Genomic DNA, 13,983 nt, shown 5'->3' with positions numbered 1-13,983 from the left:
GGTGGGGCGCCTCACTTGAGGTAACATAGGCCATGGTACGCTGGCTGTGCCTTCTTCCCCATGTCGTGCGCTCTGCTAAAACTCCCTAGCACTGTTATTGGTGGAACTCTCGCGTGACGTCACGCTTTACTGTCTGCAGCACGCAGTGCTACGAGAAAGAGATTGAGCACACTAGTGTCCCCAGACCCTGGAGAGTAAGACGAACGCTTTCGGCCGGGTGCTTGGAAATGCGGTGCTGTAAGAGAGTCCATCGTCGTTATCCTATACAACGTGTAATACGTGTACATGAAAGTGGCACGTTAACTTCCTTGCAAGTTTGATGCCATGAATGTTGAATGATGAATGTTGTAGCAGGTTAACCGAGCGACTGGTGTTCTGGGGTTATCGCAATAGTTGTGATTATTGTTGTTGTTGTTTCAAACGTTTATTAAGCAAAACAGAAACCGGAGGCCTGCGATTGACGCAGTAAAAGTGTCGTGTCCGAATTACCGAACTGATCGCGCGCTGAGGTCAACAACGCTACTACGTCTGATCTGCCACGTTAGCGAGGCGAATGACTGCTGCGTTCTGGCGGTTCGGTTTGCGTGGCGAGAAGCCAACGTGTGGAGAGCGTATTTGCTTACACGGTGCTCCCTGGCTTGTTTCCTTGCGCATGCGCAGACCCGCGCACGGTGCGCAAGATGATGGACGAGCTGGTGGTGTCCCCGACGGCCGGCCGCTGCCCGACGTGCCACGTGCCTTTCGACAAGGGCAAGCGACGCCGCATCACCGAGGACTGCGGACACGAGCGCTGCTACTACTGCATGCTCAACGCCGACGGACCAGGGTGCCCCATCTGCGCAGCCGAAGGTCAGTGCTTGGAGCTCTGCGCATGCGTAGCTTCTCATTGTTCGTATGCAGAGTAGATGACACGAGTAACGCGCACGTGCCCTATACAAACTGTTGTAAGTTAATTCGTGACGAATATGAAAGTGGACGCTGCTGAATTACTTTTCAAGGGAATGTTACCTTCCAGTTGTGAAACCGAATACGGCGTGCGAATATGTTTCAGGTAGCGCGTTCCCCCTCAACAGAGAGAGCACCTCGTGGATCACTTATATGTTCGACGTGCATGACGAGACATTGTGGCCTTATGGCTACAAATACGGGCTTTTTGTGTCTTATTGCATGAAATAATAGCTCGTGTCGTTAGCTACACTGCTCTGATGGACTTGTTGAGCAAACCTTGGTCGTTTCTTTAAAACACCACTCGAAAAAAATTATTCGAATCGTTTACTGGTTCGTAGAGCAGCGATATCAACATTATTCACTGTGCAAGTGACTATCTCAACTCTTGCATCGCAGCTGAAAATATGAAGTTTTGAACGGTGCAAAGCAACTTTTTTTTTTTTTTTGCTTTACAACTCAGAAAAGGAAGTCTTTGAAGAGAGTCGCGTGAAACTTTCCCGTTCGCTTCCTTTCCCACTTTAATTTGTAAGGCTGATTGGAGGAGACATGTCCGTTATTGAAAATGCATTTGGGGACTCGGTCTCGAAATCGTTTGCAGTCTAGATGAATTCGTTTGCAGAGTAATGAAATTCGTCTAGCACTGCAAACGAATGTTTGCAGTGCTAGACAAATTTCATTACTCTGCGGAAATTCGGCGTTAACGTCGTCATGCATGCAGGAACTGCCACGAAAACGCGGTCAGTATACGCGCACATTATACAATTGCAAGATGAGTATAGCGGGTGCGCAGTAGCAATGGTAGTGAAAGTTCCTGTACTGTTTTTGCCAGAAAGAGAGAGAGAGAAACTTTTATGAATAAAACAAAATTTGAGGTCCTGTGGTTGGTCCCGTGGTGGTGAATAATAATAGGGTTGGTATAAGCCCAAAGACCCTTGATAGTAGGAGGACCGATCCATAAATCTCAAAGCGTTTTCGGTATAATGAATGCAGAAGTATTAGAAGCTAATATTGTAGGTGTTCGGGGACATCTTTTTTTTTTTTAAATCTTAGCGGCTCAATCTAGTAGTTTCACACCAAGTGCTGTGTAATTCTGCTCTTTCATACTATTGCCACCGCCTTCAATGTCTCCTTTTCTTTTGACAGCCGCCAAAGCTCCTAGCAACCAGTCCAGGCCTCGCATGAAGACCAATGGACACTTCACTACGTTCATGCAGACTCGCAACCCTCACACAAGAGGTACGGTGATGGAATCCACGCTCGTGGGTTGAAGTGGAATAAGCTCCTGATGCGCGGCTACAGGAAGGGGTTATGTTTCGCCTCGTTCGCCAGAGGAATCGTCCAGTCTCCGTTCCCTGAAAATGCGAACTTCCTGCCATATAACTGAGCAAATAGGAATAATAATATTAATATCCCTTTCGTCAAATTTATTCATTAGATTTACCACATTATTGAGCAGGCAGACCACACTATGGTGCCATGGACATTCGCACTGATTGCTGTATTCTTTCTTCGAAGCTGGTTGTTAATGAAAGCTGCAGTACGTGTTATCGCAACTCTGGTAGCTGGACCTTTACTGCTGCTCAAGCCTTTGACCAAACACGAGCACTTTTCGATAACTTTAGACCTTCGTTAGTATCGTATTTTCCGACATTAAAGGGCGTGGACGACTATACTCGACACGGGTTCTGAATGTCTGAGTGCAACAAAGCGTGAAACTTCGCCCCACCCTTTTTGCAAGCGAGAGAACCATCGAAGTCCTTGAGTACGTAGATTGCCTAACAACAACTGACGCTGCTTTCAACCCTTCAGGCCCTCCGGCGTCAGGCATGGCCAGTCCGAAGATTAGCCATATTTCCTGGAAAGACCGGAAGATGGCAAGGCCTTCCACGGTTAGCGTAGACAACCACAACGCCTTGTCAGGTAAGGAGCTGTCAGCTGCCTTTTGATACGTTTGGGCGCTTATGACTGACAGGGTCCTAATGGCGCAGCGCGTAACACTTTATCTGTGTGACAATGGGTAAGAGATCGATCCTTATCGGTAGGTTCACTCGCTAGCTTTACTGTCTTAGTGCGGGAGTAGAACGAAAATTTTATTCTAAAATGGAAAAATATATTTTTGAGGGCACCGTATCCTCCCCCCCCCCCCCCCCCCCACATACACACACCTTTTGTTTTTCTCCTTTTTTTTTTCTCCTCCTGTTAAGTATTCCTCCTGTTCTTATTAACTACAGGAAATGGTGCGCTGTATCTTATCTACCTTTATACGTAAATTAAATGTATCATTACTCAGCTACTTCGGAAGCCGCGTCCATACATAGGACAGTTGGTATCCTAAACGCTGATTACAAATGATGTTACTTTTGTGAAAGACAGAGAGGCTAGCTTTCCTTATTTTGGCCTGAATTGGCCAAGCGGTAGCTGTTGAAAGAGTGATAAAGATGTGCCTCCCTCTGTATAGTACCGTGTGTTTAGCTTCGTCATGAGCTTTCAAAATTTCGCCGTCGAAACAATGGTATCGCGATTTTTCTTCTAAAGCAAACCTGCAGCATTCGTGCCTTTGCGCATTTCGGTGTTGTGAAGGCGAAACTTCTGAATAGAGCACATCCTGAGTGATCCACTGTCTTTCATCCCGGCAGACTTGGCCAAGGTCCAGCACTGGCCAATGAATATGGTCAGAAAAATAAAATCTCTCTGGACCATAGGTAAATATCAGTCATGCTTCTGGCAAACAGGTTGAGCGGCATGCTTTGCAGTGGTGTGTGCTCGACCAATTGTTTGTAGCGGTCATAGAGAATGACTCAGCATGCGCAGCAGCACAGTACAGTACGTATGTGTGTCCCACATTCCACATGCACAACGCACTAATTCTGCACGTATCGTAGTAGCTGCCTGCTTAGGCCTATACCAGCACAAGTGTATTGTATACCCTCCGTTCGATTTGTGAAAACCACCCGCGCATGCAGTGGTGTGCTGACGCTGCGCTTGACGTTTGTGTGTTCTTTTGTTTGATTTTTTTTTTTTTTTTTGCCCGCGAGAACAGGGCTCTCAACCAGAAGGAACTTTTGTGTAAGGCCCGCGTAGGGCTTCCGAGTAGCCTTATAAACAACGTTAGTGCTTCATAAGAGTGGGAAGATTACGCGTGTCGATCTTCCGTTGCTGTAATTCAAGTGCAGTGACAAAGTGATGCCCCGTTCTCTTACTTTTGTCGTTGTGTGTTTGCGCTGTAGTCATAATGGTTACCGCCTCCCTTACCCCTAATAACAAATGGCGCGGCCTCCGGATAGCTATGCGATATGGACCCGGCCTGGCGCGCCACATGTGAGTGTAAGATCCCTGCACCAGACCGCAACACTTGTGTTCAAGATAATTAGCAGTAGTACGATAGTATGTGTTAGTAGACCTATACCTAACCAGGACAGAAAGAACTTCGAGCAAAGCCAATTGACGTAATTTGACGTGTTCTTCTTTTTCCAAGTTTTGTATAAAGCTACCCAAGAACATTTTTGTGTTCATTAATGAACTGGCGTCAGCACCTATGACTGCAAGTTGGTCAGAAAGTTACGGAAACGAAGCGCAATATAGAAATATGAGTGCTGTAGAAAAATGAGCAGACGTCCGTCGTCTATACAGCACCAGAGTCACGGTCGTGTCCATGGTTCTGCACTGAAGCATACCTATACTCTCGCAACGAATCGAGATGATCGAGTGTATAGGTGTCGCCACATGGGAATGCAAAAAAAAAAAAAAATGTGAAGTTTCAGTGCGAAGTGTTTCCGCGAATGCGCGCTGCACTTTTCTGCATGGTGTAGATTTTTCACTGCACCGTTTGTGATCGCTTCTTTTGTTTATTTTCTTAATTTTTTTGCAGCTTCGATTTTTATTTTGTACTTGCAACATGCTGTGTTGAATCTTGAATATTGCATGAGTGTTGTAGAACTTGCCGTGTCGTATAAGCGCAGTTTTCTCGGAATGTGCTTCGTTGCACACGTACCCGAACCACATATACTGCATACTTTTTACTTTTGAGGCACTTTCGTGCTAGTTATCTTCTATTTTTGTGATAAGAAATGCAACGTTTTGCATGACGTCAGAATATGCAATGTATGTACTTATGTGTGCAAGGGTACAGTTATCCGATAACAAGTAAACTGAATGCAAAGTACGATTTTCAGGTTTCATGGCTCGGACATTTTTTACTATAGTGCCGATTTTGACCACACAGAGCTTTATCTCATACTTCACCCCTTACTTTTATACTGTCTCTGGTTCACTATACAGTCGTACATTCGTAATTGATGATAACTCCGCTTCCTCTCATTTGCACTGAGGATTAGTAAAACGCGCTTGAAAAAAAAAAAGGAAGAGAAGAGTACGGGGAGAGTGAACAGGAGGTCGGCGTACGTGAGGTTTTAAGGTAGCACTGTCAGCAGTGCCGAACTGACGCACATCTTAAGTTTGTTTTGAACTCGATAACGTAATATAGCTTCGGGTCATCGTCACGTAAACCTTGCTGAAACTTAAGCGCACGTGTTGTTCGAAATTCTTCAACGCCTGTGTCGCATTTCAGATCTTCGGTTATACTTGTAGGTAAGGGCAACAGAAACATCTGTAGGCGGCGCGATTGCGTTAGGACAGGTTAGTCACCCAAGAGAAATAGATCGAGCCTCTTCCCGATAATGGAGCTCTTCTTAGCTTCAGTGACTGTTAACGATTTTTTATTGGCGTGTTCTTCATTGACTTGGATTCTGCGTCGTGGAGGGTCGGTACCGCAGACTCGGTGTTCCGTCGGCCACGCATGTTTAGTCGTGGCGGTTCTCTCACTTCACCGCGAAGCCAGATATATCGAATGACGCAGCCGTTGAGTTCGTATTAATGGTATACTGTTCCGTCGACTTGCTGTCAGGCCTGGTTTGCGTGAGTCTGTCGCCACCGAGCAGCGTTCGAGACTTCTCTCTCTGTGCTCGCAGATGACGAGTTTTCGCAGCCCATCTACCACCAGCCATACCAGCACCATCCTCCGCCACCAGCGGTGGTTGTGCCCCCTCCTCCACCCCTGGGCGGCTCGCAGCAACAGCAGCAGCAGCATGCGTCCGAGCACCTGTACACTCGGCTCGGGCTGCTGCTGGGCGAGGGCCCCCCGGCCTCGACGGCCTACGTGCCGCCGGCCGGCGGCAGCAACCACAGCCAGGGATCGTTCGCCAGCGTGTCCTCGCTCGCCAACAGCGACATCAACATGGCCGGTTCCACCAACACCAGCCCCATCTCTACGCTGACGGGTGAGCGGCGGAGAAAAATCTGTACTGTATACTTACGTCACGCGCCATCCTGTAAGAGAACCGAAACCTGGGCAAGTTGCGGTTAGCGCCGGCTAGTATATCTAGTATATAACGGTGGAGCTGGGTCACGAGAGAAAAATTACCGGGCATATAAGGATCGACCCGATGTGTACTTGGTAGACATCTTCAAGAGATGTATACAGTAACTTACGAGTAATCAGGAAATTAAATGTGTATATAATGAACGTGCGCTCGGAGTCTAACGAATATCTAGGAGCGCTTTAACAACACAAAGGCCGACGGCAAGCGAAACGATAGGCGTCGAGTGAAGATATAAAATTAGCAACAATGTTCCAGTGGAATGTTGTTATTCACTAAAATTGGAAGTGGTATCTATAGATGAAATAAATAGAGAGAAGTGGACTTATTGCGTGGAACTTACTGGGAGTAGGTCTTGCTAGAAAGGTCTTGCTATATAGATCTTGCTATAGAGGGCTAGCTAACGAGTTCTTGCTCGAAATAATGGCAACCGATATTCATTAAGACCCGCAATAATTCTTATCAGGGTAAATTTTTCTTCTTGACCAGCCGCGGTGAATCAGTGGCTGTGGCGTTTCGCTGCTAAGCACGAGGTCGCGGGTCCGATTCCCGGCCGCTGGCGGCCGCGTTTTGATGGAGAGGGAATGCAAAAACGCTCGTGTGCCGGCCTTTGTGTGCCGGTTAACGAATACCAGGTGGCCAAAATTAATCCGCAGCGCTCCACTGCGGTGTCCCTCACAACCAAGTGTGCAGTTTCGGGACATTAAAACATCACGTTTCCGCCTTAAAACGAAAGTGAATGTTGTCGCCTGCGTCGTTGAAGAGGAGGCATGGGTGTAACTATGCTCACCACTTCATTTTGACCAGGCTCTTCAGAAGCGGAGGCCATGAGCATACTTCGTGGCTCGAGCAGGGAAGAGAGCTCGGACAGCGTCGCATCGCTGATGAGCACCAGCTCGTCACCCTCACCCTCGCGCAAAGCACCTTTCCAACAGAGTGAGTGAACTTTTATTTGTGTTTGATTTGAGTCTAAGTCGTCAAGAGAGCACACGATGCAATGAAATCCGTTGTTGTGTTTGCATCTAGTTCACGGCTTATTTTTCTCTTTTTTTTGTTTTTTTACAGGAAATAATAGTGTGCCCAGCAACAGGAGGGGCACACCACTTAATTGCTCAAACAAACCCCAAACCTTTGGTCACGCGAGAGGTAAGAACTTTTCGCACGTTTTCCGCGTTGTGCCATTCCTTATTAAGACTGACTTGCTGGTTCTGCCAGCCACGACAGTACAGACTTTTTTTTTTTTACGGGATTGCTTATCGCGGAGGATATCTTGAAGCCTAAATGCACGCGGTCATGGCGTCATTTCCAGGGGCGCAGCTGCACTACAAGATCTCACTTCAGCCAGCACTGAAGCCGTTGTTCTTTGAAGTTCCCCAAGCAGACCAGGATCCGCCATTTGTTGGGAGGCAGTGGCTCTTCGACGAAATCGACCAGGTATTCTCTTCGCGACCATAACATGTGTCTTTTGCTAGGCTGTTTATTGTTATGGTTAATATTACAGTTAAACCTGCTTATAACTAACCTCCATATAACGAATTCCTGGATATAACGAAGTTCTTCAATTCCCCGCCGTTACTCCATAGAAGCACATGTATTTGAGACCTCTACGTAACGAAGTGGCAGCGGGAGACCCCCTCGAAATAACGAATTTTCCCCCCCAACAACCTAGAGATTTCGCCACAAAATTTGTCATTTTTGCGCGAGCGGCAACCGGAAGCACCTTCTCCGCCGCGACGGAATGCGAAGCGGCGGCGGCGCGCTTGGCGCGCTCAAATTCACGGCGACTGCGAGGCGAGAGCGAACGTGCGCGAGGCGGGCCTGCATCCCTCCACCCGGCGATCTTGCCGCCACGGGCGTGACCTTTCCCCCTCCCTTCATTCAAACCTGATCCCGCCGCTTGCTGCAGCTGGCTACAGTGTAAGCTGGCCTAGCCCGCCAAGCTGGCACTCTGCTTTTCCTGTTGATGTTGCCGAAGAAAAAAAAAACTTTTTTTCCAACGCGCTGGCAGCGCCACTCTTTGGTTACTGCGCAAGTCTCTGCGCTTCACTTCACTAACCTGACACTAGGTACGACGCCATCGTGTCGCTCGCTCTTCGTTTCCGACGCCTCGTGCTTGTGCGAAACGACACGCGTCCACGCATCCAGTACCTTGTGTGACATTCCAAGGATGAGTGCTTCGACGAAGAAACGCAAGATATTGATCTTTTCTGCAGTTCGCTTTGAAGATAAGCCCGCGCGGGCGCACACTTTTTCCACATCACAGATGGCTTTCGAGATACGGCGGCCGCCGCCGAAGTAAACGCCTCCCTTTCTCGCCTCTCCCGCCGTGCCTAGCGCGGAAGCGCGCTTCCGCCCCCCCCCCCCCCCCCCCTTCTTCCTCACGCGCGCGTGATTGAGTCGGCTGACCCCCGCAAGCTTTCACTCGCACACACAGCGTACGGCGCACGGCGACGATGTTGCCATGTTTGGACTTTACACGAAACCTCAAAGCGACGTCCACGGTGACGGCACAAATGCGCTTCGCAATAAAATGTGCTTCTGCGCGGTTACTACTCCGACGGCGACAGCGAATTCGCACCCCCTACCGGCAGCTTCTCCGCGTTACCGGCAACTTATCTCGAAGGCCATGCTTTTGTGCGCGGCAATCGGCAAAATCTGTACGAGCAGGAAATAGGTCATGGTGGCCATGTTGTAAGTTCACTATCGCAGGCGACTGTCGTCCGGGCGTCGTAACTCGAGAATCGAACGTCTGCGCACATGAGATTTTGCCGATTTTCTGCCTGTGCGTGTAGAACAAGGAAAATAGTACGCACTAACCGTTTGGTGGGCAATGAGCGACTACGGCTTAAGCGGTCAGCCAATACATGGGGCTCAATGGGGGCTGGGTGGGGGAATCCTCGCGACTACGTTTAAACCGCAATTACGCATTAAGCGGTTACGTATTAACGAGGTTTTACTGTGCTATAGGTTTGACTTCGTATAGTTGTGTGTTAATTTGCTGTCGCAATCGATGCTTCGCCTTTCGGATGAAACTGGGACTTTTTTGTTCATCGCTACTTTAGTGTATTGGGAGTAAATCTTGAGCGATAGTACATACGGTAAGCGTTTCTTTTTCGAATTTTCGTGCATATAACGACATCGAAATCTGCATATAACGAAATCCTCGTTATAACGACGTTTTCCGGGAATTTGTCAATTTCGTTATATCCAGGCTTAACTGTATGTGATCTGGTACACGCGTTTTTCTACACCTTGGCGATGGAGCAGAGCTTTGTGGCTAACTTCGGCTGCTCTTAAGCGTTTTCCTAAATCGCGGTGTGCACAATCAAAGAGAACATTTCGCACTGAGCATCCGCCACGCAGACGTGTATAATGCGTACTATGACCGTACTGCATGCTGTAACTAGGAACGTCGTGCGAAGGTGTTACGCGTGGATTTCATGAGTGGAATGGTTAAACCAGATTCGTTTTTTTTTTTCCTTCTGGCTTCTGCACATGTAAAGCATTTAACGTTCTATTTTTAAAATGCGACACGCGATATGCGTGTCTTAGCGGACCACTTAAGAATGTCGCAGTTCAGGCAGACAATTCACGTGACTTCAGCCAGGTTTACGTTGCTGAACAAGCAGTTAGAGTCATTAGTATGCAAATTGTTGACAGAAAGAGGTGTAACGTCAGAACGTGTTGTTATACTTGGCCCGTCCCGACATCGTCATCATGACGGTCGCATAGTGAAGGTGCTCTTGTGATAAATTTGCACGAACTGAAATAGAATCATAGTGCATTGTTACTTTTTCTTCCTAGGAAAGGGGAAGGTTGTGGAGCGTGTTAGTGTGGTGACGGAGGGATCTGGAATTTTCGTTGGGACTGAGCGTTGCTGATGCGTTCGAATTGTGATCACGTACAGCAGAGGTATTTTATTGGCACAGTTGGAACCCATACTCCTGCTAAAATATAAAACTGTCACACATCCTGTAAGCGGAGGAATAGCAATGCTAAGCTTCTGACAAATACTGTAGTTGCGCGTGCTATTCTATTGTTTCAATATCGGTGTCGAACAAACCGTTGTTTTTTATGGACCATGGTACCTCTGCACGAATTCGTGACGTTTTACTATTTTTTTTTTCAGGAGTTGCAAAATGACAACAGCAAGGGTGTAGTGGTCGTTGGGTGCCCCGGATCAGGCAAGACTGCTGCCATATTGCAGCTGGTTGACTACAGCACCTTTGGTCGCAAGAAGGAAGAAGTCACATATGGCACAGCAGGTACGTAACTTTCTTCCTCGTCGCCACAGCATAAATTTGACCGACTGCGGGTTGAAATACACACAAAATTAAGGTGAATTCCATAACAACAGCGCAGGATCTGGAGAGCCGTCCGCAGCGAGTTCCGTTCTTCTCGTTTATTTCACCTTCGCGTCTATATTTGTCAGGAGTATCTTTTTTTTTTTTTTGCGGTTGTTCTAGCTTACCAAGCGTCCTCTTACAAAGAGTCACCTCCTTCCAATTGCAGAAGCGCCATTCACAACAGAGCTTAAAGTGCGTATATGGTATACTTCTTCAGTGTTCCTTTAAAGCTGGCTTTCTATCATTGCTTAGATGCTTGATGACGGAGCCAGGCGGACGAAAAAAAAAAATTCCAACAATCGTAACACTGTTTGCAGTATATATTCTAAACTTACTTTTAGACCGAGAAATAAGGAAAAGAAGAAGAAAGCAATACCGTAGCATTACTTATATGCAAATACGAAATAAGAGTTATTTGGTCTTTTGTCATTTATTTCATGCTCGGCAGTGCTGTGTCGATCTGCAATGCCGAGTCATTCATAAAAGATATGACCAGTTTATGAGATTATAAGCGCAGGCAAGATGGCAAAGTGTAAGATATCAAATATCGGGAATATGCTCTCACGTACTTATTTTTTTATGATATCTACTGGCTACCACGTACGCAGCAAACGCGCTGCAACCGAGCTGACGCACCAGATGCTTATGAGTGCGCAAATCAACATCGTCGTGGCGTTGCAAAACAAATCGCTGATGACGCACGGCGATCGCAGGTGTGCGCCACTGCGAACCGGAGCGTCGCGGTGCGTTGGGCAGCAGTGGTAGCAGTATAGGAAGCGGCTCGGCGTCGTCGGTGTACCAGCCGCGGCTGAGCACCAAGCAGGACGGTGCGCGTTGCCTGGGAGGCCACCTGGTGGCCTACCACTTCTGCCAGGCAGACAACAACGTCACCTGCCTGGTGCCCGAGTTTGTGCACAGCGTGGCCGCCCAGCTTTGCCAGGCTCCCCAGCTGGTGGCCTACCGAGACCTGCTGCTCAGAGACCAAAGGTAGGCCAAAGATCACCTGCAAGAATACCTGTGATGCAACTGGATCTGGGTAACCACATAATCTTCCCATCTGTCTACATCATTAAACAGGAAAGGGTCACATGTGTCCTTTCATGTCTGTGAGTTCTGCGTCTCTACCCTAGCTTTCTAGATTTGACGTAATTTTTCTTATCCTCTAATGAGTCGAACCTCGATATGCAATAATACCGGTGTCACACGGGCACTTTCGATCACGATCGAGCCCGATCGGGATCGAATTTTTTTGCGAGGTTGGCAGTGGGGCTTACAGATTTCAATTGTCTTTGGTTTGAAAATTATTTTTGAAGGCATGCGTGTGGACTGGAGTGTTAAGTCAAATAAACATGGATATAACGAATTATCGGATATAACGAAGTAACCTTAATGTTTCTCGCCTATGTGTATGTGTAAATGATATATACTTATAACGAATATCGGATATAACGGATGTACTTTATTGTCGGATGCGACTTAATCAGAACGTGGTTCGACTTTATTGCACGCAACTTTCTTAATGCACAAACGATGTTATTCAGCTCTTCCTTCTAAGTTCTACGTGGGTATAAGCACAGAGTAGACTAAGATGCATTACATAATACTCATGTAAATTTATATGAGGATGCACGAACAGCTTGCGCTGTGACCACGACATTCATTACGGTCACTGAAGCGACTGCCCTTATTGCTGTCAGCTTTAGTTTTTCCAAAGCAGTATGCTAGCATACTTCTCTGACTTTAAAAAAGTTCGAAATGACAAATAAACTCAACCAAAAGACTGCATGAGCAATGGAACAGAAAATGATAGGTGCAATATGAAAAGCCGGAATGCAACATTTCAGAGAAAAACACACAGCTAGCTGATGTTCCAGTTGAGGTTACGAGAAAGAAGTGCAATTGTGGCAGCCCATGTAATGGTACATTAGAGTAACAGAATGGATTCCACGAAAAATGAAACACAGTCGAGGATGACGGAAAGTTGAGTGGTATGATCAGATTACACTGTTCTGAATATCTGAAGATTGCTGAAAAAGGCTTCTCTCCTGCAGTAGCCATTAAGTAGGCTGATATGTTGAGGACGAAGTTCTATGTTGTGTCAGGACCATTGATGAACAGGTTTTCATTGGTGTACATGCAGGCTTCAAGATGTGCTCAGCATGCCGTCATGCCAGACCGACCCCCACGAAGCACTGGTGAAAGGCATCTTGGAACCGTTAAGCTCCTTGAGGCAGACAGGCCGAATCCCAAACACCAGTTGCATTATTGTCGTAGATGCACTCAATGAAGCTGAACTGCATCGGCCTGACTACGGAGACACCATCACCTCTTTTCTGGCCAGACACATACTCAAGTTCCCTGCTTGGCTGAAGGTGCAGTGACTCACTTATTTGACACAATTGCTTGTGTTTGATGTGAACTGATTACCTATAGGAAGTGAAAACTAATGCATAGTTATAATCACTCCTATTGAGAGCATGGATATTTCAAATCACTGCTTACTTCGCACAGCAAAGCATTGCTATCATATTCGGTATACAGTAGACTTCCGTTAATTCACTCTGGTTAATTCGATTTTTCTGTTAGTTCGATCCCAACCGAAGGTCCCAACCGGCGCTTATGCATTTCTATGAGCCCAAGCTTTATTATTTCGATCCTAAAATTGGCTTTCGCCGGCCGGATAATTTGAGCTTGACCAGTCAGCACACGCACTGCGCTTTACTCCTATGGTGACCCTTATAGCGACCCCTTTATGACAGCGTCTGTCTCAGCTGAGCTTAGGGGACAGTGAATGGGTTGAAAACAGATATCACCCTTCGGAAATGCCTATTTCCAGCCTGCCTTAGTTAGATTTTCAAGCAATAACCGTAACTCACTATGTCTGATTACGGTATTTAACGCATTTTAACGTGCGCTCTCTTTTGCTAGAAAAATGGGACGAAAATTGCTTGCGCGGTGCAATCGAATTTTTTGAAAACTTACCAGCCGTTCCCCTGTAGAAAAAAAGGGGGTAAACGAAGCTTGTCATGTGTGTATCTGACCTTCGTCATGGTAATGTAAAGTTTGCGACATGTCACGGTAATAAAACATAAATGTTTATTAAATACATGCAGCGGGAGAAGGAAACGTACAACGCAATGGAAGGAAAAGTTGCACGAAACAGAAACAAAAGTAGAAGGAAAGGGAACGAAAAGTACCACGAAAGGGAACGAAAAGTAGTAAGGAAGGGAATGGAAAGTAGTAGGTCAAGTACACACACGACAACCTTCGCTTACCCCCATTTTCTCGACAGGGGAAGGGCTGGTGATTTTCTT

The 13,983-nt window shown here is 46.9% G+C and overlaps 1 protein-coding gene across 6 annotated transcripts in view; it reads left to right on the top strand.

Moving 5' to 3' along the window:
* The window catches only part of LOC119456274 (protein TANC2-like), a 271,072-nt gene that overhangs the window by 235,234 nt on the left and 21,855 nt on the right, over nt 1-13,983 (top strand). For 5 of the 6 annotated variants that reach the window (XM_049669656.1, XM_049669660.1, XM_037717953.2 and 2 more), the window contains 11 exons: nt 661-849; nt 2,092-2,184; nt 2,758-2,868; nt 3,585-3,650; nt 5,916-6,224; nt 7,131-7,259; nt 7,389-7,469; nt 7,633-7,757; nt 10,453-10,588; nt 11,383-11,656; nt 12,810-13,041. In XM_049669656.1, coding sequence (XP_049525613.1) covers nt 661-849; nt 2,092-2,184; nt 2,758-2,868; nt 3,585-3,650; nt 5,916-6,224; nt 7,131-7,259; nt 7,389-7,469; nt 7,633-7,757; nt 10,453-10,588; nt 11,383-11,656; nt 12,810-13,041 — 1,745 coding nt within the window. The remainder of the gene's footprint in view (nt 1-660; nt 850-2,091; nt 2,185-2,757; nt 2,869-3,584; nt 3,651-5,915; nt 6,225-7,130; nt 7,260-7,388; nt 7,470-7,632; nt 7,758-10,452; nt 10,589-11,382; nt 11,657-12,809; nt 13,042-13,983) is intronic. The other variant, XM_049669659.1, reaches the window with a different exon arrangement.

The sequence above is a fragment of the Dermacentor silvarum genome, chromosome 6 (genome assembly GCF_013339745.2).
Source record: "Dermacentor silvarum isolate Dsil-2018 chromosome 6, BIME_Dsil_1.4, whole genome shotgun sequence".
In the NCBI taxonomy this organism is placed as follows: domain Eukaryota; kingdom Metazoa; phylum Arthropoda; class Arachnida; order Ixodida; family Ixodidae; genus Dermacentor; species Dermacentor silvarum.
This window is presented reverse-complemented; position numbering and strand designations above follow the sequence as displayed.